Genomic DNA, 27,770 nt, shown 5'->3' with positions numbered 1-27,770 from the left:
TAGCATATGAATATACTCGTAAATACTTACGACAAAAAATAATACTATACTCATAAATAGGGAAATTCAAACGGAAGAAATAAAAAGAAGAAGAAAGTTAGCATGGGCAGCATTCGGCAACCTGAACTATATACTCAGAAATCAGCAAATTAAACTACATCTTAGATCCAAAGTTTTTGATGCATGCATTATTCCGATATTAACATATGGGTCACAAACATGGACAATCACAAAAAAAGAATATGAACATACTCAGAGTCACTCAACACGCGATGGAAAGAGCAATGCTTGGCATATCACTTAAGGACAGAAAAACAAACACATGGATAAGACAGAAAACCAAAGTCACCGATGTGGTACAAAAATCATTAAAATTGAAATGGGAATACGCTGGACATGTAGCTAGGAGCGATCTAAACAAATGGCACAGAACAATTCTAACTTGGAGACCATACCAACACAAAAGACCCAGAGGCAGACCTCTTATGAGATGGACAGATGATCTGAAACGAACTGCCGGGAAAAATTGGCTACAAGTTGCGTACAACAAAAAACAATGGAAAGGAAGACTTGAAGAGGCTTATGTTCAGACGTGGACGTGAATGGCTAGACTAAGAAGAAGAAGCATATGAATTACTGATTTAAAAGATACCATAAAAGAAAAGTAAGAGTCTAATTGCATTTATAAAATACCTTGCGAATGCAATAACTTTTATCTGGGAGAAGTGTCAAGACAACTAAATGTTAGGATGAATGAGCATGAATCTTCATCAAAAACATAAATTTTGATAAATATTAAATAAGCAAACATGCTTGGGACCATGAATACAGTCCAATGGTAAGATACATCAATAGTTATGAAAGAAACATAGTAAAAAATCATGGATACAGCATGCATACAGTAGCCCTTATAGTCCATGTGGTGAGACCGCTCCCGCCTGAAAAAATTTCTGATTCGGTTTCTTTGTGGATTCCTATTCAAAAATATCTCCTTTAAACAAATCTGAAGGGTGCCGGGCGGAATTTTTGGGCAGAAATTGTTTAAACAATTTTTTTAAACAAATACAAAAGGTCACCTTTTCTTGACCCGAAGAATATTTTTTTTTAGGTTTTTTTGGGTCATTCTAAACAAGAAAGGTATCTTGTGATTTTTCTCAAAAATTGATAGTTGTCGAGTTATAGGCGATTTAAAATCTGAAAAATGCGAAAATACGCATTTTCAAGGCTTAAAAACTCAAATTTAAATTAGTATTTTTGAGGTTGTCAAGTACTTGAATTGTAGTCTAAAGTCTAAACATTCATTTTCAAGATTCTGCAGACTGATCGAGTCTAACTAATCGGGTCCGATTTATCCCCTTTTTTCAAGAAAGGTATTAGGATGAATGATCTGTATTCTTGTGGTACTCTATTCTATTATATTATTTTTTTGGATTCGTTATGATTCGTTTTAAGGTTGGTTATCAGATCTGATACTTCGTACTGTCAGAGTTCGCTCGGCATTCTGTCCTCTCCTGGTCATTTTGTATTTTTTAATTTCCTTAATACTGTCTTTACCTCTTCCTCCACAGTATTTATTTCTTCGTTTATCGTCAATTTTGGTGTTGGTAGTGGTGGTTCATTATCGCCATTTTTTCCCGATGCATCTTATATCATTATACACTATCATATTTTTTTTTACATTCTCTTCAGTATTGCCAGATCCCCTAACATATTTTTTCTCCAACGGCGTTTTTTGGTTAATCTGTATGCTTAATCAATTTAAAAAAAAAAACATTATATTCGCATTAAGAGGAAACAGTAGCGATCAACAGGTAGCGAAAACGCGTTCCAAGATTGCGGCTGTAATTTTGAACATTTTTTCGAGATATTTGGTACCTACACGTATTCGTAATATAATAAAGAATGGCGGTACAGAGCCCAATTTTAAAAATATATTAATATGTGGAAATTACTCTGTAATTAAATACAATATTAAAAAAAAGGGGCCTGTACCGCCATTAAGAAGAACAAAAAAAAATACACTTTCTTCAAATAATTTTTTTTATCCGATGCCTAGATTTTGTGTCATTTTGGAACTACTAAAATTTTTTATTTCATTAGTAGTTCCAAAATGACACAAAATCTAGGCATCGAATAAAAAAGTTTATCTGAAGAAAGTGTATTTTTTTGTTCTTCTTAATGGCAGTACAGGCTCGTTTTTTAATATTCTATTTAATTACAGAGTAATTTCCACATATTAACACATTTTTCAAATTGGGCTCTGTACCGCTATTCTTTATTATATTAAGAATATGTGTGCCAAATATCTCGAAAAAATATTCAAAATTACAGCCGCAATCTTGGAACGCGTTTTGGCTACCTGTTGATCGCTACTGTATCACCTTAAACCCTGTAATAGATCAGGGCATTTAGCACTAAAAACACCGGAATAAATCGATTTTTTAAATACAGCACCTAGAGACTTGTAACTTTTTGCGTTGTGTTCAGGATGATGTCAGGAAAAAAGGCTACTATAGAAAAATGGATGGAAATGCATAGTTGCATTTTGAAGTGTATAAACAGGTCAAAATAAGCATACCAAGGGCAAGATTTTGTTACATGGGGGTTTTTGGGGTCCAGGGTCACTGCTAAGGCATGTTATTTTCTGGAGTTTGGAAGGTTTTGGGCACCAGATGCCCCGGGCGTCGGTTCTGATGGCGTATTATTGTTCAGCGACCCCAAAAAACCCCTGAATAATATGTTTGCATCAATATAATGCCGAAAACTCTCGAAACTTCAAACGACGTGCCTTAGCAGTAAACTTGGGCACGGGCACCAGGCGCTGCAATAGTTGGTTCTGATGGCATATTCATCTTCAGCGACCCTAAAACCCCCCGAGTAACAAAATCTGGCCCTCATACACTTATTTTGACATTCTTATGCACTTTTGGATGCATACATTTTATGCACTTTAAAATGGAATTATGCATTTCCACCAAATTTTATATAGAACACAATGCAAATAGTTGCACGTCTCTAGGTGCTGTATTTAAAAATCAATTTATTTTGTACTATATGCCCTGGTCTGTAATATAATAATGTTTTTATTGAAAAATTATACTCAAACTATTGTACACATACACGATACACGAGAGGCGGTTATAGTATGGATATCTCTATTGACCTCCTGATTAAATAGAATCAAACCATGTGTGCCTATTCTATTCAAATCGTTATCGTTTTATATTCTCTATAGGTAGCAATAAAGCCATAAACGTGGCGAGGTTATATTTTCATGGGTGATTCACTGATGATTTGTTAATAATGCACAAAATTTTATAATTACGTTTACTAGTGATAAACCTATAAATAATTTTTATTGCATTCTTTATGTTTGTACGAATGTCTAGTTACGCGACTTATCTTTATAATTATATTTCCTAATTATGGTATATGTATATGTTATAGTCAAAGCCCGAATTTCAGGCACTCCTAGGTTTGACTAGGCAATCCTCAGGTCTGACTGAAGGTCTTAGTCAAAGCCCGAAATAAATGACAGTTTCGGCCTTTGACTAGTCAAACCTAGGAGAGACTAAGTTGGTCAGGCAAAGATCGAAATTTAATTTTATGAAATCGGGGTTTGACTAGTCACACCCCGATCAGCTATTAAAATGTCGTAATTTGTTAGATTAGATTTAATAGAACGTCATTTTTTAATTGTAATGTTTATTATTTTTATATTGTCGTAAAAATACGTGTTAAAAAATACCTGTAAAAAATTAGTGTTTATTCTCGCATGTTGAGGCATTATGGCATTTAGAGTTGCACAATACGTTAGACCTTTTACACTTTCATGGTTTTGAAGAGCACTTCTTATTGCAGTGGTATTTTATAAATCCTTCTCCTCCAAATTTAGAATCTTTTGTACTAATTTCTCTTAGAGACAGCCTAACGTCTGGAATATCTTCGAAATTAGGAAAATTCTCTTTGCATTATCTTGATTTCTTGAAAAAAGTGTGTTTATTGTTCTGTATTTCGTACCAACTCTATTTAAACCGTCCGTGTCCATTGTTTTATCTTGTATGATATCCAAAATATTTCAAGCATCTCCTTTGGCTCTGTCAAGGCTGGGGATAGGTATTGTTACAGTTTTTTCGATAGAAATTGGAGGAAATTTTTTTTCACTTAATTGTTTCATAGGCAAGAAGATCTTCAATCGCATTTCCTTTGTTCCAGACATTAAGCTGCCTCTAAAAGAAATTAGTATAAAAAAAGATTCTAAATTTGGAGGACAAGGCTTTATAAAATGCTACAACAATTACAAATGCTCTTCAAAATTATGTAAGTGTAAAAGGTCTAACGTATTGTGCAGCTCTAATTGCCATAATGCCTCAACATGTAAGAATAAACACTAATATTTTTTATTTTAAATATGGCAATATAAAAATAATAAACATTAAAATTAAACAATGATGTTTTATTAAACCTAATCTAACAAATTTGGGGCATTTTAATAGCTGCTCGGGGTTTGACTAGTCAAACCCCGATTTCATAAAATTAAATTTCGACCTTTGTTAAATATCTTTCAACTTTAAATGCTGTAATGCCTCAACATGTGAGAATAAACACTATTTTTTTTATTGTAATTACGGCAATATAAAAATAATAAACATTACAATTAAAAAATGACCTTTTATTAAACCTAATCCAACAAATTACGACATTTTAATATCTGATCGGGGTTTGACTAGTCAAACCCCGATTTCATAAAATTAAATTTCGACCTTTGCCTGACCAGCTTAGTCTCTCCTAGGTTTGACTAGTCAAAGGCCGAAACTGTAATTTATTTCGGGCTTTGACTAAGACCGTCAGTCAGACCTGAGGATTGCCTAGTCAAACCTAGGAGTGCCTGAAATTCGGGCTTTGACTATAACATATACACAACCAAACTTATATGGAATCACCATGTATTTAAGACCAGCAGCTTTTAGAAGATATCGGTTGTAAGTATTTTAGTTGAAACGATAAAAAGAAGAGTTGGTGTGTCCAAGGGCTATATAGCAGGAGAAAGTTACAGGATCCCGAATTATCCAGGCAGCACAAGATTGATCACGTAAATTGGTGTCTTCCAACACCAAAACTGGAACATTGGAAATTGGCAAAGTGTGCTATTTTAAAAACGAAAGTAGGACATGTAAAATCAGACGATTAACGAACTCGTGTACTTAAGGGGCCCACAAATTTCGTTATTGCTTGACAGTTTTGTTCGACGAGCAAGTCTGTTCTAAACGTTCTCCACCTTGCATCTCCCTTATATATGTTACAGTTCAAGTTGATTCTCAGTTAGAGTTGACTATTCCTAGTTCGAGTCAACTTAAATTAAAACGAGCAGTAAGAGTTGATTTAAAAATTTAATTCAACTTTTACTAGTTTGAGTTGACTATTCCTGGATCGTTTTAGTAAATGTAGATTATACGAAATATTCTCACGTACTTTTTTTATGAGTGTGCGTCTCCTTATTTTGACCGCTTCAACTATACTTATCACGATTTGAACATATCCAGTAACATTTAATTTCTAGAATCGGTTGTTTGTGTCAATCAACTTTTACTAAATGGCATTGGGAAGAGTATACTTTTTCTAGTTCATCAAAAATCTTCATTTTTATTTTTGATAAAAGTTTCTAGCATCAAAATTAGGTGAGATACGTTCAACATAAAGTTACCCCTTTTTCGGTAAAAAAATCGTAAAAATTTCAGCATTTCCCCAAAACATTTAATTTCTAGAATCGCTTGTTTATGTGAATCAACTTTTACTAAATGGCATTGGAAAAAGTATGCTCTTTCTAGTTGGAGTCTACTTTTGCTAGTAAATGTTGAATAAAAATCTTCATTTTATATTTATAATTAACTTTTACTAAAACCAGCCGTTTGAGTTGACTCGAACTAGGAATAGTCAACTCCAACTGGATAATCAACTTAAACTGTAACATATATATGTACTTACTTCTAGCTCTGTCTCATAGTGTCTTACCATAGATTTTTCGAAGGGTTTTTATCTCGGCTGGTTCTAGCATTCCTTTTGTTCTCTCTCTACTAGGTTGTTATTCGATGTGTGCGTAATAATAAAACACCTGGCAAAGATGACATTACAGAGAAGGAGATATCTAACACCTGTAACGAAGCGATGACGCTATTATTAAAAAATGAAATAGAAAAGAATTAAAGAACTTTTTTCTTATAGTGCCTATATAAACATCCAGTTTCGTATGTTGGCGATCATCATGGAAATTGCACCAAAATGGAAACCAAATCATGGTACTTTGCACACTTCTGCTCTGAATAGATTTGTGGTTGTTGTATTGAACCATGTACGTAAATTTTTCAGCCAGTACTTTTCCCTGTCCAATTGGGCAGGTCACATAGCGAGACTGAAAGACTCAAGATGGACCAGAAAACTACTTGACTGGCGCCCAAGAGAAGACAAACGCAGCAGAGGACGACCACCAACACGCTGGATGGACGACATTAAACGGATATTCAAGAAATGGCAACAAGACGCACATAACCGAGGAGAGTGGCGAAAAATGGGAGAGACCTATGTCCAGCAGTGGACAGAAGAGGTTGCATGATGATGATGACTTCTCTCTGTAAAATTAGTTGCAGCAATCCATATCTTTTGCTGTTCCACATGATGTGACCGAGGTATTCGATTGTGCATACCAGCTCTTTTTCTTTTTGTATTCTTAAATATAAGGGAGTTACTAATCAGGAAGTTATAAAACTTCCTGATTAGTAACGTGATCGGTATAAGATATCTTCAATATTCGACGATAAAGCCACATTTCGCAAGCCTCAATTTTCGTTTTGGTGGCGTCTGTGAGAATCCACAACTCAACTTGTTAGGTATTCTTCTTTCTGTGCCATGCTTGATTATCGTGCGTTGGCTATATACCAATCTTGATGACGTCAGCTCGGAAAAGAAATGCAGAATACCCGTCCCGGTTCTTCCGTCTATCTTGCCTTGTATTATTAAATGAAGTATTGTTGTTCTCATGATCATTTTTCAGTGCGTCATTAATTATGACGTTATATACTGTATTGGGTGTGTCGAGACTTATTTCATGTAATTATTGACGAATCTGACAGATGCCACAATCGTACTTAGCCATAGGTGAAAAGCTTGTGGAATTAAACTAATTAGTAATTTAGTAGATTTGATTTTTACACAATATGTTAACATGTAGGTATTTTTTATAAAGGGGAATAATAAAAAGTAAACAATATTGTTAATTAAATTTATAAATATGGAAACATTAAAAAATGACACAAAACTGTCCATAAACTGTGTTTTTATCTTCTTCTCTTGGTGCTGTCTCCGCTTCAAAAGTTAGCAATCATCAGAGAGATCTTTATTTCTGCAACAGCGGCTCTAAATAATTCATTGTTATTACATCCAAACCAGTTCCTAAGGTTCTTCAGCCATGAGTTACGTTTCCTTACTATGGATCTTTTTCTTGCATAATGACCTGGAGTATTAGATATACATCTCTCATCACATGTCCCATATATCTCAGTCTTCTTCTTATTTGTTAGTTCTCGTTCCTTATGCGTAAGTCTCATTACCTCCACGTTGGCTATTCTATCTACTCATGAGATATTTAGCACTCTTCGGTACAAATCGAATGTCTCTAGTCTCCTCACGCCAATGACTAACTTTTAACGAACTAAATTCTAAACCAAAACACAAAATAATGCACAAAGACGTTGTGAAACACAAGTGAAGTCGAATTCGAAATTTCAAAATGACAGGTACACAAAATACTGACCTGAATAATAACCGTCACTTGACTCTTTGACACTTCTAAAAATGGCCAAAATGGACGAAGTTTTTGTCAAATGTTCGTAATACGTGTATTTGATTGGCTAGAAAAAACGCGCATTCTAAATATCAACGAATCAAAGGTAGGTTAGGAATAGACATCTTATGTATATAACCATTGTAATGCTGCATTATTTTTGTGTTTAATCACGGAACTACCGCTTTTTCCGTCTCATCTAACTTAATGCATTAGAGAGAAATCGAAAAACTGTGACGCACTGAAAAATGATCATGAGAACAAGAATACCTATATTATATCATTTCGGGTGACGCATAACATAGCGCTGTTTCACATTATAAGAATTTAAACGTGCGAGGGTTAGAACGCACGACGACATTCCAATGGTGGCTCATGTAATCATATGGAGCCTTTCTCACTAGACGGTGCGGTGATTGGACCGTTCGGTGAAGTCGCCGTGTTTATGCCGTCCCTCGCTTACAACAACAGGCGGCAGCCGTGCCGTCTTTACGCACCTAGTAGCATAGGGGACTTAATGCATCCTTTCGTATGATACTGTCGTTCAGTCGCACGAAGGTAGTTTCTTTGGTTGTTTGGTACATTATTTTCATTTACACTTTGTGGCTGTTTAAAGTAGGTGAATATATTTTATATTATGATGTCTCAGATTGATAGTGAAATATTACTAACATTAATTGAAGCGAGACCTGTTATTTGGGACAAAACAATAGAAATACTGATATAAAGATAGAAACTTGACGAGAAATGCTTGAAATGGTGTATTCCGTGCACTTAACAGTGAATTTGACGAATTAGGGTGATAAATAAAAATACACATTTTATAAGTACAGCAAAATTAATTATATGTTACTGATAACAACAGTAATTAAAACTGCTAAGTATATTATAATAAACTTTATTTTACATAGTTGCAATTAACGTTGAGTATAGAGGGTGTTCCATCAATATGTGTGAATATAATAGTTATTTATAATATAAGTGTTAAAAGTACACGTTTAAGGCACGCATGTGAAAGTTTGCAGAAAGAGCGAAGCGAGTTCGGCAATTCACATGAGTGCCTTAAAAATGTACTTTTTAACACGCATATCATACGATATTTTTTCTACAAACGTAATTACAGGACAATATCTACAGAAACTTTTACTTGAACTTGACTGACATTCAATTTTTATATTTTTTTGACATTACATCAAAATTGCCTATACGGTCAATACGAACTGCAGTGCCATAAAATTTTTAAAGCACTAGTGCCTTAAAGTAGCATTTTTAAAGCTCGTATGGAGTGCTAAAAATTGCATTTTTAACACGGTTGTAGAAAAAAATATATAAATCGTATCTTTTTGCGTTAATAGGATAGACCCAATGAATTCGGTTCCTCTTAGTTCTCTTTCTTCGACGATAAAGTAAACACAACGCTATAATTTGATTTCGCTCCATATAATATATACCTTTTATTCTACGAAATTATATTTAGTTTTATAGGGTAAACGACTCGGTGAAGACTGGAGTAGGGCTGCGGTCACGTCTTGTGTGAAATTATCTAAAAACAACATTTAAAACGAGGGGAACAACTTTTAAAAATGAATGGATGACAGAGGGTCTTGTAAATTCTGTACATGAAAAACATAGATTATAATGTTGTTCTGAAGCTGTTTGTGGAATTTTTTATAATAAACTATTCTAAATGGGAAATAAGCCACAATTTAACTAAAAAAAATAATTTTATTAACGTTTCGACGCCCAAATCGGATGTCTAAACGTTAATAAAATCATTTTTTTAGTTCAATTGTGGCTTATTTCCCATTTAGAATAGTTTATTACATATATTGTATGAGCTAATTAGATGAGCTAATCCAAGATCCCACAAATAACTTAATAGAACAACGATTAAAAACAAATTAAGGCTTTTAATTAAAAACAGAAGAAATAATAACTGACAAAATAGAATTTGCAAATGAATTAAATACGCATTACAGTACATTAGGACAAACGTATGTATCATTTGTAATGATACATCGTAATGATACATATCAGACCTCGTATCATGTACTTACCTCAGCCACAAAGTGTAAATAAAAATAATATACAAAACAACACCGCAAAATATCTCCGTGCGACTCAATTCTTATTGTGTGAAAAGGATAGGTGCGTCAAAAGTACCGCACGAGAAAACCCTCGCACGTTCAAAATTCTTATAATGTGAAATAGCCCTAACTGTTCCCATTAGCTGCAAAACAACTTCGTTACTCGTTACAGATGTCTCACAATACACCCAGATGTCTCATATAGGTAAAATAATAGGGAAGACATAATATCTCATTAGTGATAATAGACGATCAATGGTCTTATGCGTTCATTCAATTCTACTCTTCTGTTTCTTAGCCAGTTATTAATGTTCTTGACCTTGCATCTCTGTCGTATATCTGTACTTGTAGCTCTGTCCCATAGTGTCCCAAAGTGTCTTAGATACCATCGATTTTTCGAAGGGTTTTCATCTCATATTTTCAGCTAAATAGATAAACTAATACACTAAATACATTTCGCTATGTTTGGCAATCATTTTTGAAGTTATACTTCTTTACGATTGAGACAGATTACAGACAGACAGTATGTAGTTCGTTGCTAATCTTTTAAATTATGTATGTATCAGCGCAAATAAGTTATTAAAATAATATAGTAGTGTTCTTAGTAAATGTATTATTTATTATAATTTTTGTGTCTTTGGATTTGTCTTCCTCAGGCGTAATATAATAAAAATATCTATTTTTATACTTCACTTTGATCTATTTGTCACCTTGATGTGTAATTATATCCGACACGTCAATATCACGGGTCTTCATAGCTCGGTTGGTATAGCATTGGACCAGAGATCGAGAGATCGCGGGTTCAAATCCCGGACGATTCATATTCGTTTTTTTGGTATTGTTAAGTTTTGGTTAAATTTTGGTAATTATTGTTAATTTTTGGTATTGTAACTGTTAAGTATATTTATTTAGTTGAGATTATAAAATATAATAGAAGTATAACTTCTTACGTGCGTACAAAGTACACACATATTCTTTTATTTTATTTTCATTTTACCTATTTCTAAGATAGCTTTTTCTAGAATTCATAAAAAGAATATATAGAATTCATATAAAGAAATTCAATTTAGAGCCCTTTGTCTCATAGTACCACCTATGGTCGATCCAAAGTGTGTTAGATAAGTTTATTTGCCTATTAAAGTTCCTGAACACGCTTTCAGGAAATAAATTGTGAATGTAAACGCATGTACCGAGAATTTAATTTTGCAATTTACATATAAATATTGTCATTAAATTACTTGCAAAACATAACAAACGTTTACCTAGTTTTGTTCAAATGTGAAAACAGTTCCCGGAGGTGAATTGACGATTAATGACAGTTGCAATAAAATTTTGTATAATTAATGTAGAGAAAATGTAGTTTAGTAAACACGTATTTCTCGTAGCTGGAAGTTTAGTTTGGAATTAATATAACAGGATTTAGGCGAGGCAATGAAAGCCCAAATCCTACCAAATGTTTGCAGTTTAATGAATTCTAATGACACTTCTTGCATTTGATTCGTAAGAGCTTTAGGAAACTTTGTAAACAAAAATGATGATGGCGAGTGAAAATTGTGTTATTGAACAAGGAAAATGCATTTTCCAAAATCCATTTTGAAGAGATGAAAAATGATAAATTTGTAATTCGGAAATAATTCATGAAAATGGGTTCAATTTTGCTATTCGGGGCTTTTTGGGCTGGCTAAACATGGCCATTGTGACGGCGATGCTCTCCAAAGCACCTGGTACCCAGGATGGGCCTCGTCTCCTTGAGTTTTATGGAAATTGGATACAAAATCAATGCAAACTCGTTACTTTGGTTTTTTGGGGTCTCTGAATACTACTATCACGTCGGCGAAGGTCTCCGAGGCACCTGATACCCAGGGTGGGCCTCGTATTCTAGATTTATATAGAAATTATTGATAAAAAATCAATGCAAACTCATTACTAGAAGGGTTTTTGGAGCCTCTGTGCACCAATATGATGTCACCGATGGTTTCCGAGACATAATAATGGGTCTCCTGGGGCCCATAATGGGTCTTATCTGGAGTTTTATAGAAATTCGATAAAAGATGAGTGCAAACTCATACTTCGGGGGTTTTAGGGTCGACGAATACTAATATCATGTCGGCAATGGTCTATGAGGCACGTGCTCAGTATGACCCTCGTCTCCTGGAGTTTTATGGAAATTTGATAAAAAAATCAGTAGTATATAACAAGCTTGCCTATATGTATTTGTTTCTTTGATCTATCTACACCTCCTCTATGATGACATGGGCGCCCATAACCATGGGAAGGGGGCCCCCTAGCTTTTCGGGTGCTTTAAACTATATATGGCTATCCAAAGTATACAAAATGTAATGTGCAACATCTTCACGTCTGCCTCCCCCCCTAAAAATTTTTATATGGGCGCCCGTGATGATAGACAAATTCCACATAATCTAATCAAAACCGTCAAAAAATATATAAAGAGAATCAAATTCAAGCTAAAACAAACGGAGAACTTACCAATCCGATACCAGCTGGAATGACATTCGTTTTGAGGGATTTAAAAGGAGCCAAGGGATTTAAAAATCAAATACGATGTTCGCATTTGGTTAAATCCAAAAAACTTTCTAATTTGTCAATACTTGAACGAAGACAGGAGATTCCTCAGAAAATTTTAAGACAATTTAACCCAATTCACCTAGTCCGAAAATGCTTCCTTAAGGAGCTAAAGCTATTTGAAGATGGCGGCTGGTAATTAGTTTTTCTTAAATACCTCCGGAACGCTTCTATATAGAAAAACAAAAATTGGTATGCATATTTATATTTCAGAGATAAATCGATTCCATATATTGCGAATTTCTAGTACCGGTCATAAGCGTCCGTTTTGGGTAGGGCAACGGTTACTTTATCGCACAACTTTTTTGTATTTAACTTTTAAGCACTTTTGACTCTGGATTATTAAATTGTGAGGTATTCTAGTAATAACAGATACTCTTGCTTTAAGTTGATAGGATACACCGTTTTCTAGAAAAATCGATTGGAAATTTTTTGTTTTTGAATTTAAAAAAAAATCAAAAAAAACTATTTAGGAAAACGAAAACTTGTACGTTTAATTAGATTCCAGAGATGAATCGATTTCATCAATTGCGAATTTCTAGTACCGGTCATATGCGTCGGTTTTGGGTAGGTCAGCAGTTATTTTATCGCATAACTTTTTGACTTTAGTTTTTAAGCATTTTTGACACTAGATTATTAAATTATGAGGTATTCTAGTACTAAAAGTAACTCTTGTTTTAAGTAGGTAAAACACACCGTTTTTTTTTTTGAAAAAATTTTTATTTTTTTTCAAAATTTAGAGACAAAAAATTTTCAATTCGATTTTTCTAGAAAACAGTGTGTCCTGCCGACTTAAAGCAAGAGTACCTTTTAGTACCAATATATCCCAGAATTTAATAATCCAGAGTAAAAAATACTTAAAATTTAAACACAAAAAAGTTATGCGATAAAATAACAACTCCCCACCAAAAACGGACGCCTATGACCGGTACTAGAAATTAGCAATAGATGAAATCGGTTTATCTCTGGAAGATAAATAAGCGCACCAATTTTCGTTTTTCTAACTAGAAGCGTTTTGGAGATATTTAAGAAAAACTAATTACAAGACGCCATCTTCAAAGAGCTCTAGCTCTCTTAGGAAGCGTTTTCGGACTAGGTGAATTTGCTTCAATTGTCTTAAAATTATCTTAGGAATCTCCTGTCTTCGTTTGTCGGTAGAGTTTCTGGACACCTCGTATAATAATGTATACCGCCTATTTAGCAGAACTATTACAGGGACATTGGTAGAGTCGAACCCGCTTATTAGAGTACCGGTTATAGGAATATCCCGGTTTAAGGAATAGAAATTTGAGGTCCCGAAACGTTTCTATTTACTCCTTAATAAATTTATCCGCTTACAGGAATACGTTTTAATTAATTAATATCGCTTAATCGAATATTATTCAAGTGGCCGCACAACTTTTTATTCATATTTTCCAAAAAAATTAAAATTTTGTCTGGGTTATTATATTTTTCAGGTAATAAATACTTTATTACGTACCAGTTAACCCCTTTTACGAAATACAACAGGCCATAAAATACCTACTTTTACCTGTCTCACAAAACTTGTAAAAATTTCTATTGCGACCTACCTCGTTGCAGTTATAAATTTTATTGGTTAATGGTTTATTGACTTCGACAATACAATGGCAGACAAGAATAGAAATGTTTTTTGTATTGATAACCGCCCTGTCCATAAACCCAACATGAGTTTGAATATTTTAACAATCCGTTTTTTGCCTGCCAATGTGCCAATTCATCAAAACACAGAATTCGACAAAATAAAGGACGGATATTTTTAAGAGTTAATTCTTTTGACGATAATTGATCGGTTTTCGAAGATACTGAAGATTTAGAACAAAACAATGAAACCAGAAGCCACCCAACTTAATATTAAAGCGAAAGATGAGGCAAAAGATGAAGATTTTTTCGATTTTGTGGATATTCCATCCAATTTGGCAAGTCCTAACCGTTTGTAATATTATTAGAAGATTTCTGGAGGGCCAATTCAATGTAATTTTTTCTAATTTGTATAACTTAAAGATTTTTCAAAAAAAATGATAAGTAATTTTGGCGTATGCATTTTAAATAAGATAATATATACATGTTTACATATTGCACACATTTCATGCTTATTAATGATTTATGCACAGAAAATGTAATTTGGTTTTTTAATAAAATAAGTTACATTGCTGTATCATTGACATAAAAGGACCTAAAACCATATAAATATACTTCATGTAAATGTAGGTACATACATAGTATGTACTATTATTATGTAGATCTATTCAGTAGGTACACTTATTTCTACCAGCCATCAATGATCGGGTATTAGAATATCCCGGTTATAGGAATATTTTTGCTTGGCACGAAGGCTATTCCAATAAGCGGGTTCGACTGTATTATTGAAAATATGAGCATTGATAATACTGCAAAAAATGGGACAGAAAATTTAGAAGACTTGAGCAGGAAAACTAAAGATTTTTGGAAAGAAGACAAACTATTTTTCTAATAGAAATTTTTGGTTTTTACTTTTATTTGGAGTTTCTTGTAATATTAAGTATATGACTTTAGTATACCGATAGTAGTTAATATAACGATTTTACAATTTTTTATGTTAAACAATTTTTATTGAATAAATGTGCAAACCACATTTTTTTAGTACATATTATACTTCGTTATTATACTTCGTATTATACATATTGTTTTTTGTGGAAAAAAAATCTGACGATTTGGGCGGGGCGGAAATGGCTGAGTCACAAAGTTTCACAAGAAAAAAGCGAATATTTCGTGAAATTAACGATAGATCTAAAAACTAAAAAATACGTGCCCAATATTTGTCAAAAATCTATCGAATGATACTAAACACGACTCCCCGCGGCGAGGGGTAGGGAATAAATTTAAAATTTTAAATACAAATCCCACGATATTTCGCGAAATGAATATCAGATCGAAAAACTGAAAAATACACTTATTCAATATGTTTAAAATATTTATCGAATGGCACCAAAGACAACCCTCCCCCCACGGAGGTGGGGTGGGGGGTTACGTTAAAAATTTTAAATAGGAGCCCCATTTTTTATTGCAGCTTCAGATTCCTTACGTAAAAATAAGTAACTTTTATTTGAAACATTTTTTCAAATTATGGATAAATGGCGCTATAATCGGAAAAACGGTTGTTGGAAATGGAAAATTAAATTAAAAATGGAACGACACTAAAATGGAAAACTTTACTTAACTTTTTTTGGTTTTAGAACCTACTCTTCACAACCCAATAGGTCCCCAAAGCGCTCGAGTGACTGCACATTTAGCATACTTTCCTCCCCTACTATAATGATCATCATTAAATGCTCGTTCCATAATATACTATTAAAACTGTGTTTTTTTTTTATTTCAGACAAAGATCGAGACTACATCGGTTTTGCTACTCTTCCTGACCAGGTCCACCGAAAATCAGTCAAGAAGGGCTTTGAGTTCACGCTGATGGTAGTAGGTGAATCGGGGTTGGGGAAATCTACGTTGTTAAACAGCCTCTTCCTAGAAGACTTATATAGAAATAGAAAAATTCCAGATGTCAGTGAAAGAATATCCAAAACTACAAGCATCGAGAAGAAAACAATGGAGATTGAAGAAAGGGGTGTTAAGTTAAGGTCGGTGTGTTATACTTATTCCTTATAAGCGACTATCCCCATAATCTTTTTTTTTATTTAGCTCCATTTAATTTACAATCTGTTATCTTTCATAATAATGTAACAATAAGTAAATTTTATGACAATTAGAAGGAAAAATGACATGTAGGAATTCTCTCCAGTGAGAGGCTTTCTTTAACATATAATTTACAAACAAAGTTAATAATGTAGTGGTAAATGTTAATTAATTTTATTTTAGTCGACGCACTTCATCGTTGAGATTAAACAGTTCGCGCACTAAGTCATTAGAGTGAGCACTAGTTTTGTTTTTGTATTTTTCACTGTACTTTGTGACTTCAGTTTTTATGGATTGAACTTGGAGGTCTTTTTCTATTATGTTGTTCGAAACATACCACGGAGCATTGGTTATAATTCGAAGAACTTTGTTCTGAAATCTTTGTATGATTTCTAGGTTTGAATTGCTAGCAGAACCCAATAATTGAATTCCATACGTCCATATTGGCTTCAGTACGGCTTTATATATTAATATCTTATTTGTGAGATTTAATTGTGATTTCCTGCCAATAAGCCAGTAAAGTTGTCTTAGTTTGAGACCCAATTGTTTTCGTTTTGTATATATATGTGTTCTCCATGTTAATCTTCTGTCAAGATGTAAACCTAAATATTTAACTTCATTTCTCTGAGTAATCATTTGATTATTTAATAACACTGCTGGACATATACCTCTTCTTAGTGTAAAGGTAACATGGATTGATTTGGTCTCATTAACTCGAATTTTCCATTTTTTAACCATGCTTGGATATTGTTATGGCTGGCTTGTAAGTTTCTTGAGGCAGTTACTGGATCATGATGTGAGGCGAGTATTGCAGTGTCATCTGCGAAGGTTCTTAAAGTTGGTAGATCTTCAGTAAAAAGCTTGTACAGCATTGGTCCTAACACGCTGCATTGCGGTACTCCTGATTTTATTTAGTATAATTCTGAATATTTTGAATGGTATTTACCTGAAAAGAATCTGTGAGATAAGTAGGACTTTAGAAGTTCATAATACGGATGAGGCAATAGGTTTATTAGTTTATAGAGTAGACCTTTGTGCCAGACTTTATCGAACGCTTGTCTTATGTCAAGAAACGCTGCTGAGCAATATCGCTTATTTTCAAAGTCGTTGCTGATATGTTTTACTAATCTATGGACTTGCTCTATGGTTCCATGTTCTTGCCTAAACCCAAACTGATTTTCTGGTATGAGATTTTTGCTATCTAGTATTGGCTTAATGCGTTTCATTATTAATTTTTCCAGCACTTTGAAAAGCACAGGTAGTAAACTTATTGATATGATGTTAATTCCTCCAGTTTTTTTCCTGGTTTTGGGATCATAATTATTACTGCCATTTTCAGTTGTTGCGGAAAATAATTTAATCTTATTATTGTAATAAAAATTTGTAATATTGCCGTTATTCCTTTCTTTGTTAATTTTTGTAGTATCCTACCCGTTATCAGATCATAACCAGGAGCTTTTTAGGAATAATGTCTTTCATTATTACATCCTTAACTTCACTGAACTTAAATTTCGGTATGGGCAGCTCCATTTGGTAAGGTTCATTTAGTACTCTATTTATTTCCTCCAATTCTTCAGGTGTTGATTCCAAACTGTTTGGTTGAAAGACTTGTGAGAGATAGCCACTAAAGGCATCTGCCTTCTCCATGTTATTTCTTGCCCATTTGCCATTGTTTTTTCTTATTGGTGGTATTGGTGTCTGAGGACTTTTTAGTTTCCTTGTGGCTTTCCATAGTGAGTAGTCGGTGGCTTCTGTTGGTGTAAGCTCTTCTAAGTATCTTTGTATAGAATCATTTTTTATTTCAAGTATTATTTTTTTTTAGTTCCCTTGCTGCTTTATTAAATTTATTTTTATTGCTCACTGTTCTGTTTTGTTGCCAATTTCTTCTTAGCCTTCTTTTCTCTGAAATGTTTCCTTTTATAGTTGGAGTGCAGGATTCTTTTCTTGTTGACTGTTTGTAGTTTGGAGTTACTGCCCATGAAGCTTTCTGTATTATCCCCATAATCTATCTTAATTATTTATTAAGATGGTTCCATTATAGAGCGTTCAAATTATTTAAATGGCACGTATAGAACTTTATTGTTGCCTTGCTAATGCCGACTTCAGAGATATATAGCCCATCGAAACTCTACCCCTATCAAATATTATACTCACGTGAAGTTGCCCATTAATGATTGCAGATTAGTCATTTTATTAGTAAATCATAATTTTCAGATGACTGATCTATCACAGCATATTTCGTTTTACGTTAAAAAATTTCATAGGGAATTTCTTTCAAGGACACCTCTTAAAGGTGGACGATAATATACGGTCGCAGGGAATATTTAGATGGGTATCATCACTCACCAGGACTTGAGAGAGAAATACAGTGACAATCCTAGTATGAAGGCTGAAGAAAGGTAACGGTCTTGAAGGGCAGACGCCTCAGGTACATGCTAAACATCAAGATGTCCAAGTGACTAAAGTAAGTAAATAGAGGGATGTCTAGGTATTCTGGAATGTGACAGAAAACCCATAGAACGCGTTTAACAGTACAACAATTTAAGCTTCAACTTGTAAGCTGGTACAGCACATAAGAGATAAGGTCTCGAATAGAACAATCTAGGGTCGCTTTTATAAAGATGAATACTATTTTATGTAGCAGTAACATCAATCTACTTTGAAGTATGTACGTTTATTATTACGTTATATCTTCAACATATTCACATATGGAATCGGAGTATGACCATTTACCGAGGACTAAGAAACTGCACGTATTAGATGGGAAGAAAATTATAATACTAGCGAACATATGCATAATACTAATACATACATGACACCAAGTTCTCTTAATTTTATTATGCAAAGTAAGACAGGCAGTAAAAGGAGTCCACGGCCAAGGAGTCTTGGCCAACTAATTTATGACAATGGTATGAAAAAACATGACAACATTAGTCAGAAAGGCAGTGGACAAAGTCCAAAAAACACTAGTGATTGCCAAAATTTAGTGTTTCAAATCGAAAGTAAACATAGCCTCTTGTGCTCCCTCTATTGTTTGCAAATCGGACTACATTTGTTTTGTGTCTGATTTGGTTATTAAACTTATCCAGAAAGCCACTGCGCATCCGCTAGGAAAAATATTCCGATTCGGATTTTTTGCACAATCTTACTCAAAAAGGACCCTTTTTAACAAATTTGCATGTTGCCAGGACCAAAAGTGGGTCAAACATTTTTTATAAGTTTTTTTTGTTTTTTTTCCTAAAATTATTTTTTTTGCATGGAACAAAGTTTTTTTAGGTTTCTTGGATAATTCCAAACAGAAAAGTTCTTTAGTGATTTTTCTCTAAAGTTAATGGTTTTTGACATATAAGCGATTAAAAATTGAAAAATTGCGAAATCGGCCATTTTTAACATTCAAAAACTATGTGAACAAAAAATTTAAATGTTGCCAAGGTAGGTAGATATTCTTTAAACATCGATTGATGAAATCCCAAAGAGTTTTTTGCAATACAGTATTCAAAACTCCTTTGTTTTTTAATTGCTAATCACGCGTGCGCGACACTACTTTCCACCGTTGCATGTGTATACATTATGATGCAAATGAAAGGAATAAATTCGTTATTTCGTAAACCGGCGACTTTAAGGAAAAAACCCGAAACAGGTCGATTTTTATTTCTAAGTTGTGATATTGTGGCATATATGGATTTTAGTGACGTCATCCGTCTGGGCGTGATGACGTAATCGATGATTTTTTTATATGAGAATAGGGGTTGTGTTGTAGCTCATTTGAAAGGTTCTTCAATTCTCTATTCAGTAACGTAAACATTTAGATAATTATTTGTATAGGGTGTCCAAAAAATTTTTATTAAATTAAATTATTTGACAAAAAAAAGAAGTAGAAGGACACCCTTTAAAAATAATTATATAAATGCTTATATTACTGAATAGAGAATTGAAGAACCTTTCAAATGGGCTAGAACACGACCCCTATTATTCTCATTTAAAAGAATCATCGATTACGTCATCACGCTCAGATGGATGACGTCACTAGTATACCATATATGCCACAATATCATAACTTAAAAATAAAAATCGACCTGTTTCGGGATTTTTCCTTAGTCGCCGGTTTACGAAATAACGAATTTATTCCTTTCATTTGCACCATACTGTCGGTGGAAAATAGTGTCGCGCACGCTTGATTACCAATTAAAAAACAAAGGAGTTTTGAATATTGTATTGCAAAAACTTTTCGGGATTTCATCAATCGATGTTTAAAGAATATCTACCTACCTTGGCAACATTCAAATTTTCAGTTTTTCACATAGTTTTTGAGGGTTAAAAATGGCCGATTTCGCAATTTTTCAATTTTTAATCGCTTATAATATGTCAAAAACTATCAACTTTGGAGAAATGTCACTAAAGACCTTTTCTGTTTGGAATGATCCAAAAAACCTAAAAAAACTTTGTTCCATGCAAAAAAAATAATTTTAGGAAAAAAACAAAAAAGAACGTTTAAAAAATCTTTGACCCACAAAGGAGTTTTGAATACTGTATTGCAAAAAACTCTTTGGGATTTCATCAATCGATGTTTAAAGAATATATACCTACCTTGGCAACATTTAAATTTTTTGTTCACATAGTTTTTGAAGGTTAAAAATGGCCGATTTCGCACTTTTTCAATTTTTAATCGCTTATATGTCAAAAACCATCAACTTTAGAGAAAAGTCAGCAAAGACCTTTTCTGTTTGGAATGATCCAAAAAACCTAAAAAAACTTTGTTCCATGCAAAAAAAAATAATTTTAGGAAAAAACAAAAAAAACTTATAAAAAATGTTTGACCCACTTTTGGTCCTGGCAACATGCAAATTTGTTAAAAAGGGTCCTTTTTGGAGTAAGATTGTGCAAAAGATCCGAATCGGAATATTTTTCCTAGCGGATGCGCAGTGGCTTTCTGGACTAATAGGTAATGCTGTGTAAACCTGCAGTGTAAATTGTCTCAGTGCTCACATCTCCTGCATTGATAGTTTATTTTTTTTTACTTCAAAGTGTGTTCTCTTCAGTTTTTTAAGTAAATTTAGTTCAATTTTGTTAAAATTTTATAGGTTGACCGTAGTTGACACACCTGGTTTCGGGGACGCCATCAACTGTGAAGAAAGTTGGAAAACTTGTGTCAATTACATCGATGAGCAATTCAGGCAATATTTCACAGACGAAAGTGGGCTCAATAGGCGGAATATGCAAGATAACAGAGTCCACTGTTGTTTATACTTTGTGCCACCTTGGGGTCACAGGTAAGATATTATGTTTAGTTTTTATAACTACTTTTAATATTTTATTTTGTTTTATATAATTTTTAAAAGTATTTTATGTTAATCAGAGATCTAACATCTGTTACACATATAGAATAAGTCATTGGATTTTTTAAGGCCGAGAAATGAAGCGTGAAATAGCGCGAATGAATTCAACAAGTCTAATATGGATCTATCTGTAATGTATCAATTGTTAAGTTCATCCTTTAGTTCACCACCACATTAACAAAATTTACAAATAATTCAAGATGAATGACCACAACCCATTTTAAATATTAATACGAAACTTAAATCTTGAACTCGGCATTTTAATAAACAAGTATCCTTATAAACTTCTTCTTCTTCTTCTTCTTCTTCTTCTTCTTCTTCTTCTTATTCTTATTCTTATTCTTATTCTTATTCTTATTCTTATTCTTATTCTTATTCTTATTCTTATTCTTTTCTTATTCTTAGTCTTATTCTTATTCTTATTCTTATTCTTATTCTTATTCTTATTCTTATTCTTATTCTTATTCTTATTCTTATTCTTATTCTTATTCTTATTCTTATTCTTATTCTTATTCTTATTCTTATTCTTATTCTTATTCTTATTCTTATTCTTATTCTTATTCTTATTCTTATTCTTATTCTTATTCTTATTCTTATTCTTATTCTTATTCTTATTCTTATTCTTATTCTTATTCTTATTCTTATTCTTATTCTTATTCTTATTCTTATTCTTATTCTTATTCTTATTCTTATTCTTATTCTTATTCTTATTCTTATTCTTATTCTTATTCTTATTCTTATTCTTATTCTTATTCTTATTCATATTCATATTCATATTCATATTCTTATTCTTATTCTTATTCTTATTCTTATTCTTATTCTTATTCTTATTCTTATTCTTATTCTTATTCTTATTCTTATTCTTATTCTTATTCTTATTCTTATTCTTATGCTTATGCTTATTCTTATTCTTATTCTTATTCTTATTCTTATTCTTATGCTTATTCTTATTCTTATTCTTATTCTTATTCTTATTATTATTATTATTATCCAGATTTAGCCATACGGCTCACACTCCCTCTAAGGGGAAAATTGACTCATCCCAGATACCTACGGCATCAAAAGGATTGAGCTCTGGTGGGACTCTTTCCGTGTTATCGAGCCCTAGGTGACTTGGTGTGCAGGTGTATCTCCCAAAAATTTTCGTACACATCTGGCCGTTGCGAGTAGTACAGCTTTCTGCATTGTCTTGTAAAGATGTTCATTTAGACCCAGCCTTTTTATGCTTTCGAGGAGGTTCTTCGGAATGACACCAGTAGTAGACATAACAATAGGTATCGTCTGGGTACTTTGCATTCTCCATTGCCTTCGTATTTGAATTTCTAGATCTCTGTACTTGGCGATCTTTTCAGTGAATTTACTACGTAGATTATTGTTGTTAGGTATCGCCACATCAATTAGTGTTGTTTGTCTTGTTAATTTATTAACTAGTACGAGATCTGGTCTGTTATGTGCCACTGTTTGGTCTGTGAGCACAGTGCGGTCCCAGTATAGCTTGTAGTTGCCATCCTCAAGCATACTCTCAGGGACGTATTGATAATACGGGAGATGGTCCGTTTGGAGAAGTCCCAGCTTGATAGCTATCTCTTGATGAAGGATTTTTCCCACTGCGTCATGCCGTTCCTTGTATTCAGTTGCAGCAAATGCCTGGCAGCCCCCTGTAAGATGTTGGATGGTTTCTTGGGCTTGACATCCATATCGGCATCTGTCGTTTTGAACCTGAGGGTCTTTGATGATATATTTCAGGTAGTTTCTGGTTGGTATAACCTGATCCTGAATGGCCAGTAATGAACCCTCCGTTTCAGGGAACATCTTTCCTGATGTCAACCAGTAGTTCGACGCTATATTGTCGACATAATCTTGGCTGACCTCATTGGGATGTCGCCCGTGCAAAGGTTTACCCATCCAGGCGCGCACTTTTTCGTCCTTAGTAAGGTGGTTTATGCGCAGTTCTGCTTCCCTCAGTTTGATCGGTGTTGTGTCATCTACTGCGCAGATAGCGCGATGTAGAGTAGATGTCTCAGCCTGCATCTGAAAATAAGTTCTTAAATTAGCAATTTGTTTATCTAATTGCTCACCTATATCCATAAGTCCTCTTCCTCCTAAATACCGGGGTAATGTCGTTCGTTCTACTGCACTTTTAGGGTGGTGTTTTTGTGCCTTTGTGAGGTGTGTTCGTACTTTTCGCTGAAGATTTTCTATATCCGTTTTTGTCCACTTAACAATACCAAATGAATAGCTAAGCGCGGAACAAGCGTAGGTGTTTAGTGCCTTAAACAAATTTTTACTGTTAAGCTGTGAACGAAGCAGCTGTTTTACCCTTCTTATAAACTCAGTAGTTATCTCAGTTTTCATTTGCTTATGGTCAATTTTCCGCGCCTGCTTTACTCCAAGATATTTGTACATATCGTTGTCGCCCATGGCCTCGATGTTCTGGCCATTTTGCATATCGAATCCACCGGGCTGTACCTTTCCTCTGACTATATTCAAAACACGGCACTTGTCTAGACCGAACTGCATACTAATATCATTAGAAAATGTTTCTACAGTTTTTAGCATCTCTTCTAGGTGTTCTCGAGTGGAAGCCATTAATTTCAAATCATCCATATACAACAGATGATTGAGCTTCGCTACCACAGTATTATTGCTTTTAATGCTAAAACCTGAGTCAGTGGAGTTTAATAGCTGGGAAAGGGGATTCAAAGCTAAACAGAACCACAATGGACTCAACGAGTCTCCTTGAAATAGGCCCCGGTTGATTGCGATAATTTCGGTTTCGATATTGTTTTCACCAGGTATTTGGAGGTGAATTTTAGTCTTCCAATCTCTCATTATATGCCTTAAAAAGGTCACTATGTTATCATCTACTTTGTATATTTTCAATATATCTATTAGCCATTCATGCGGTACTGAATCAAAGGCCTTTTTATAGTCAATAAAAGCAGTAAAAAGGTTCCTTTTTTTAGTGAATGCCTGGTTAGAAATGACTGAGTCGATGATAAGCTGTTCCTTGCAACCCATGGAACCCTTAGCGCATCCTTTCTGTTGAGGCTCTATGATATTGTTTAGAGCACAGTGTTGGTAGATACGCCGGGTTACACAGGATGTGACCAATTTATACAAAGTTGGAAGACAAGTAATTGGGCGGTACTTGGATGGATCTTGGGTGTTATTTTGATCCTTGGGTATTAAATAAGTAGTTCCCTGAGTTAGAAATGATGGTAATTCCTGCGGATTAGAAATAACATGATTGATTAATGTTGATAAGCACTCATGAATACTCCAAAACTTTTTAAGCCAGAAGTTCTGAACTCCGTCTGGTCCAGGAGATTTCCAGTTATGAAGCTCTTTAATGACATTTGAGACTTCTTCAGTCGTGAATGGTTCGTAGTTAGCAGTGACATAGTGGTGACAGTTGTGCGTCGTATCTTCTATCCAGCCAGCATTGTTGTTAAAAGCAGCTGGTGTGGAAAGTTGATTTCCCCAAAACTCATGAATTTCTTCTTGGCTTGGGTAAGACTTGTCGACACTTTCTACGGTGGAATTGAGTTTTCGGTAGAACGCCTTCTCAGAGTTCTCAAAAAGTGCATTGTCACATTATTATTATTATTATCAGATTTAGCCATACGGCTCACACTCCCTCTAAGGGGAAAATTGACTCATCCCAGATACCTACGGTATCAAAAGGATTGAGCTCTGGTGGGACTCTTTCCGTGTTATCGAGCCCTAGGTGACTTGGAATGCAGGTGTATCTCCCAGAAATTTTCGTACGCATCTGGCCGTCGCGAGTAGTACAGCTTTCTGCATGGTCTTATAAAGATGTTCATTCAGACCCAGCTTTTTTATGCTTTCGAGGAGGGTCTTCGGAATGACTCCAGTAGTAGAAATAATAATCGGTATCGTCTGGGTACTTTGCATTCTCCATTGCCTTCGTATTTGAATTTCTAGATCTCTGTATTTGGCGATCTTTTCAGTAAATTTACTACGTAGATTATTGTTGTTAGGTATCGCCACATCAATTAGTGTTGTTTGTCTTGTTAATTTATTAACTAGTACGAGATCTGGTCTATTATGTGCCACTGTTTGGTCTGTGAGCACAGTGCGGTCCCAGTATAGCTTGTAGTTGCCATCCTCAAGCATACTCTCAGGGACGTATTGATAATACGGGAGATGGTCTGTTTGGAGAAGTCCCAGCTTGATAGCTATCTCTTGATGAAGGATTTTTCCCACTGCGTCATGCCGTTCCTTGTATTCAGTTGCAGCAAATGCCTGGCAGCCCCCTGTAAGATGTTGGATGGTTTCTTGGGCTTGACATCCATATCGGCATCTGTCGTTTTGAACCTGAGGGTCTTTGATGATATATTTCAGGTAATTTCTGGTTGGTATAACCTGATCCTGAATGGCCAGTAATGAACCCTCCGTTTCAGGGAACATCTTTCCTGATGCCAACCAGTAGTTCGACGCTATATTGTCGACATAGTCTTGGCTGACCTCATTGGGATGTCGCCCGTGCAGAGGTTTACCCATCCAGGCGCGCATTTTTTCGTCCTTAGTAAGGTGGTTTATGCGCATTTCTGGTTCCCTCAGTTTGATCGGTGTTGTGTCATCTACTGCGCAGATAGCGCGATGTAGAGTAGATGTCTCAGCCTGCATCTGAAAATAAGTTCTTAAATTAGCAATTTGTTTATCTAATTGCTCACCTATATCCATAAGTCCTCTTCCTCCTAGATTCCGTGGTAATGTTGTTCTTTCTACTGCACTCTTAGGATGGTGTTTTTGTGCCTTTGTGAGGTGTGTTCGCACTTTTCGCTGAAGAGCTTCTATATCTGTTTTTGTCCACTTAACAATACCAAATGAGTAGCTAAGCGCGGAACATGCGTAGGTGTTTAGTGCCTTAAACAAATTTCTACTGTTAAGGTGTGAGCGAAGCAGCTGTTTTACCCTTCGTATAAACTCAGTAGTTATCTCTGTTTTCATTTGTTTATGGTCAATTTTCCGCGCTTGCTTTACTCCAAGATATTTGTACATATCGTTTTCACCCATGGCCTCGATGTTCTGGCCATTTTGCATATCGAATCCTCCGGGCTGTACTTTTCCTCTGACTATATTTAAAATACGGCACTTGTCTAGTCCGAAGTACATACTAATATCATTAGAAAAAGTTTCTACAGTTTTTAGCATCTCGTCGAGTTGGTTTCGAGTGGAAGCCATTAATTTCAAATCATCCATGTACAATAAATGATTAAGCTTCGCCACCACATTGTTGTTATTTTTGATGCTAAAACCTGCATCTGTGGAGTTCAATAGCTGAGATAGTGGGTTCATAGCTAGACAGAACCACAGAGGACTCAACGAATCTCCTTGAAACAGGCCCCGGCTGATTGCGATATTTTCAGTTTCGATGTTACTTTCACCAGGTATTTGAAGGTGAATTCTAGTTTTCCACTCTGTCATTATATGTTGTAAAAAGGTCACTATATTATCATCGACTTTATATATTCTCAATATATCTATAAGCCATTCATGCAGCACTGAATCAAAGGCCTTCTTGTAATCAATAAAAGCAGTAAATAGGTTCCTCTTTTTGGAATATGCTTGATTAGAAATGACTGAGTCGATGATAAGTTGTTCTTTGCAGCCCATGGAACCCTTAGCGCATCCTTTCTGTTGAGGCTCTATGATATTGTTCAGCGCACAGTGTTGGTAGATACGCCGGGCTACACAGGATGTGACCAATTTATACAAAGTTGGAAGACAAGTAATTGGGCGGTATTTTGCTGGATCTTGGGTGTTATTTTGATCCTTCGGTATTAAATAAGTGGTTCCCTGAGTTAGGAATGATGGTATATCCTGCGGATTAGAAATAACATAATTAATTAGTGTTGATAAGCATTCATGAGCACTCCAAAACTTCTTGAGCCAAAAGTTTAAGTTTTGAACTCCGTCTGGTCCAGGAGATTTCCAGTTATGAAGCTCTTTGATGATATTTGAGACTTCTTCAGTGGTGAAGGGTTCGTAGAGAGTAGTAGTGTAGTGTTGGCAGTTCTGTGCCGTATCTTCGATCCATCCAGCATTGTTGTTAAGAGCAGCTGGTGTGGAAAGTTGATTTCCCCAAAACTCATGAATTTCTTCTTGGCTTGGATAAGACTTATCGAGATTTTCTACGGTGGAATTGAGTTTTCGATAGAACGCCTTCTCAGCAGTCTCAAAAAGGGCATTGTCGGATTTTCGGTTGTTACTCAC

The 27,770-nt window shown here is 34.6% G+C and overlaps 1 protein-coding gene across 2 annotated transcripts in view; it reads left to right on the top strand.

Annotated features, from left to right (window-relative positions):
• LOC114339180 (septin-2) overlaps window positions 1-27,770 on the top strand; it is a 129,777-nt gene that overhangs the window by 51,102 nt on the left and 50,905 nt on the right. For both annotated transcript variants that reach the window (XM_028289816.2, XM_028289810.2), the window contains exons 2-3: window positions 15,884-16,136; window positions 21,273-21,461. In XM_028289816.2, coding sequence (XP_028145617.1) covers window positions 15,970-16,136; window positions 21,273-21,461 — 356 coding nt within the window. In that variant the 5' untranslated portion in view covers window positions 15,884-15,969. The remainder of the gene's footprint in view (window positions 1-15,883; window positions 16,137-21,272; window positions 21,462-27,770) is intronic.

This window comes from Diabrotica virgifera, chromosome 5, assembly GCF_917563875.1.
Source record: "Diabrotica virgifera virgifera chromosome 5, PGI_DIABVI_V3a".
NCBI classification, from domain to species: Eukaryota; Metazoa; Arthropoda; class Insecta; order Coleoptera; family Chrysomelidae; genus Diabrotica; species Diabrotica virgifera.
This window is presented reverse-complemented; position numbering and strand designations above follow the sequence as displayed.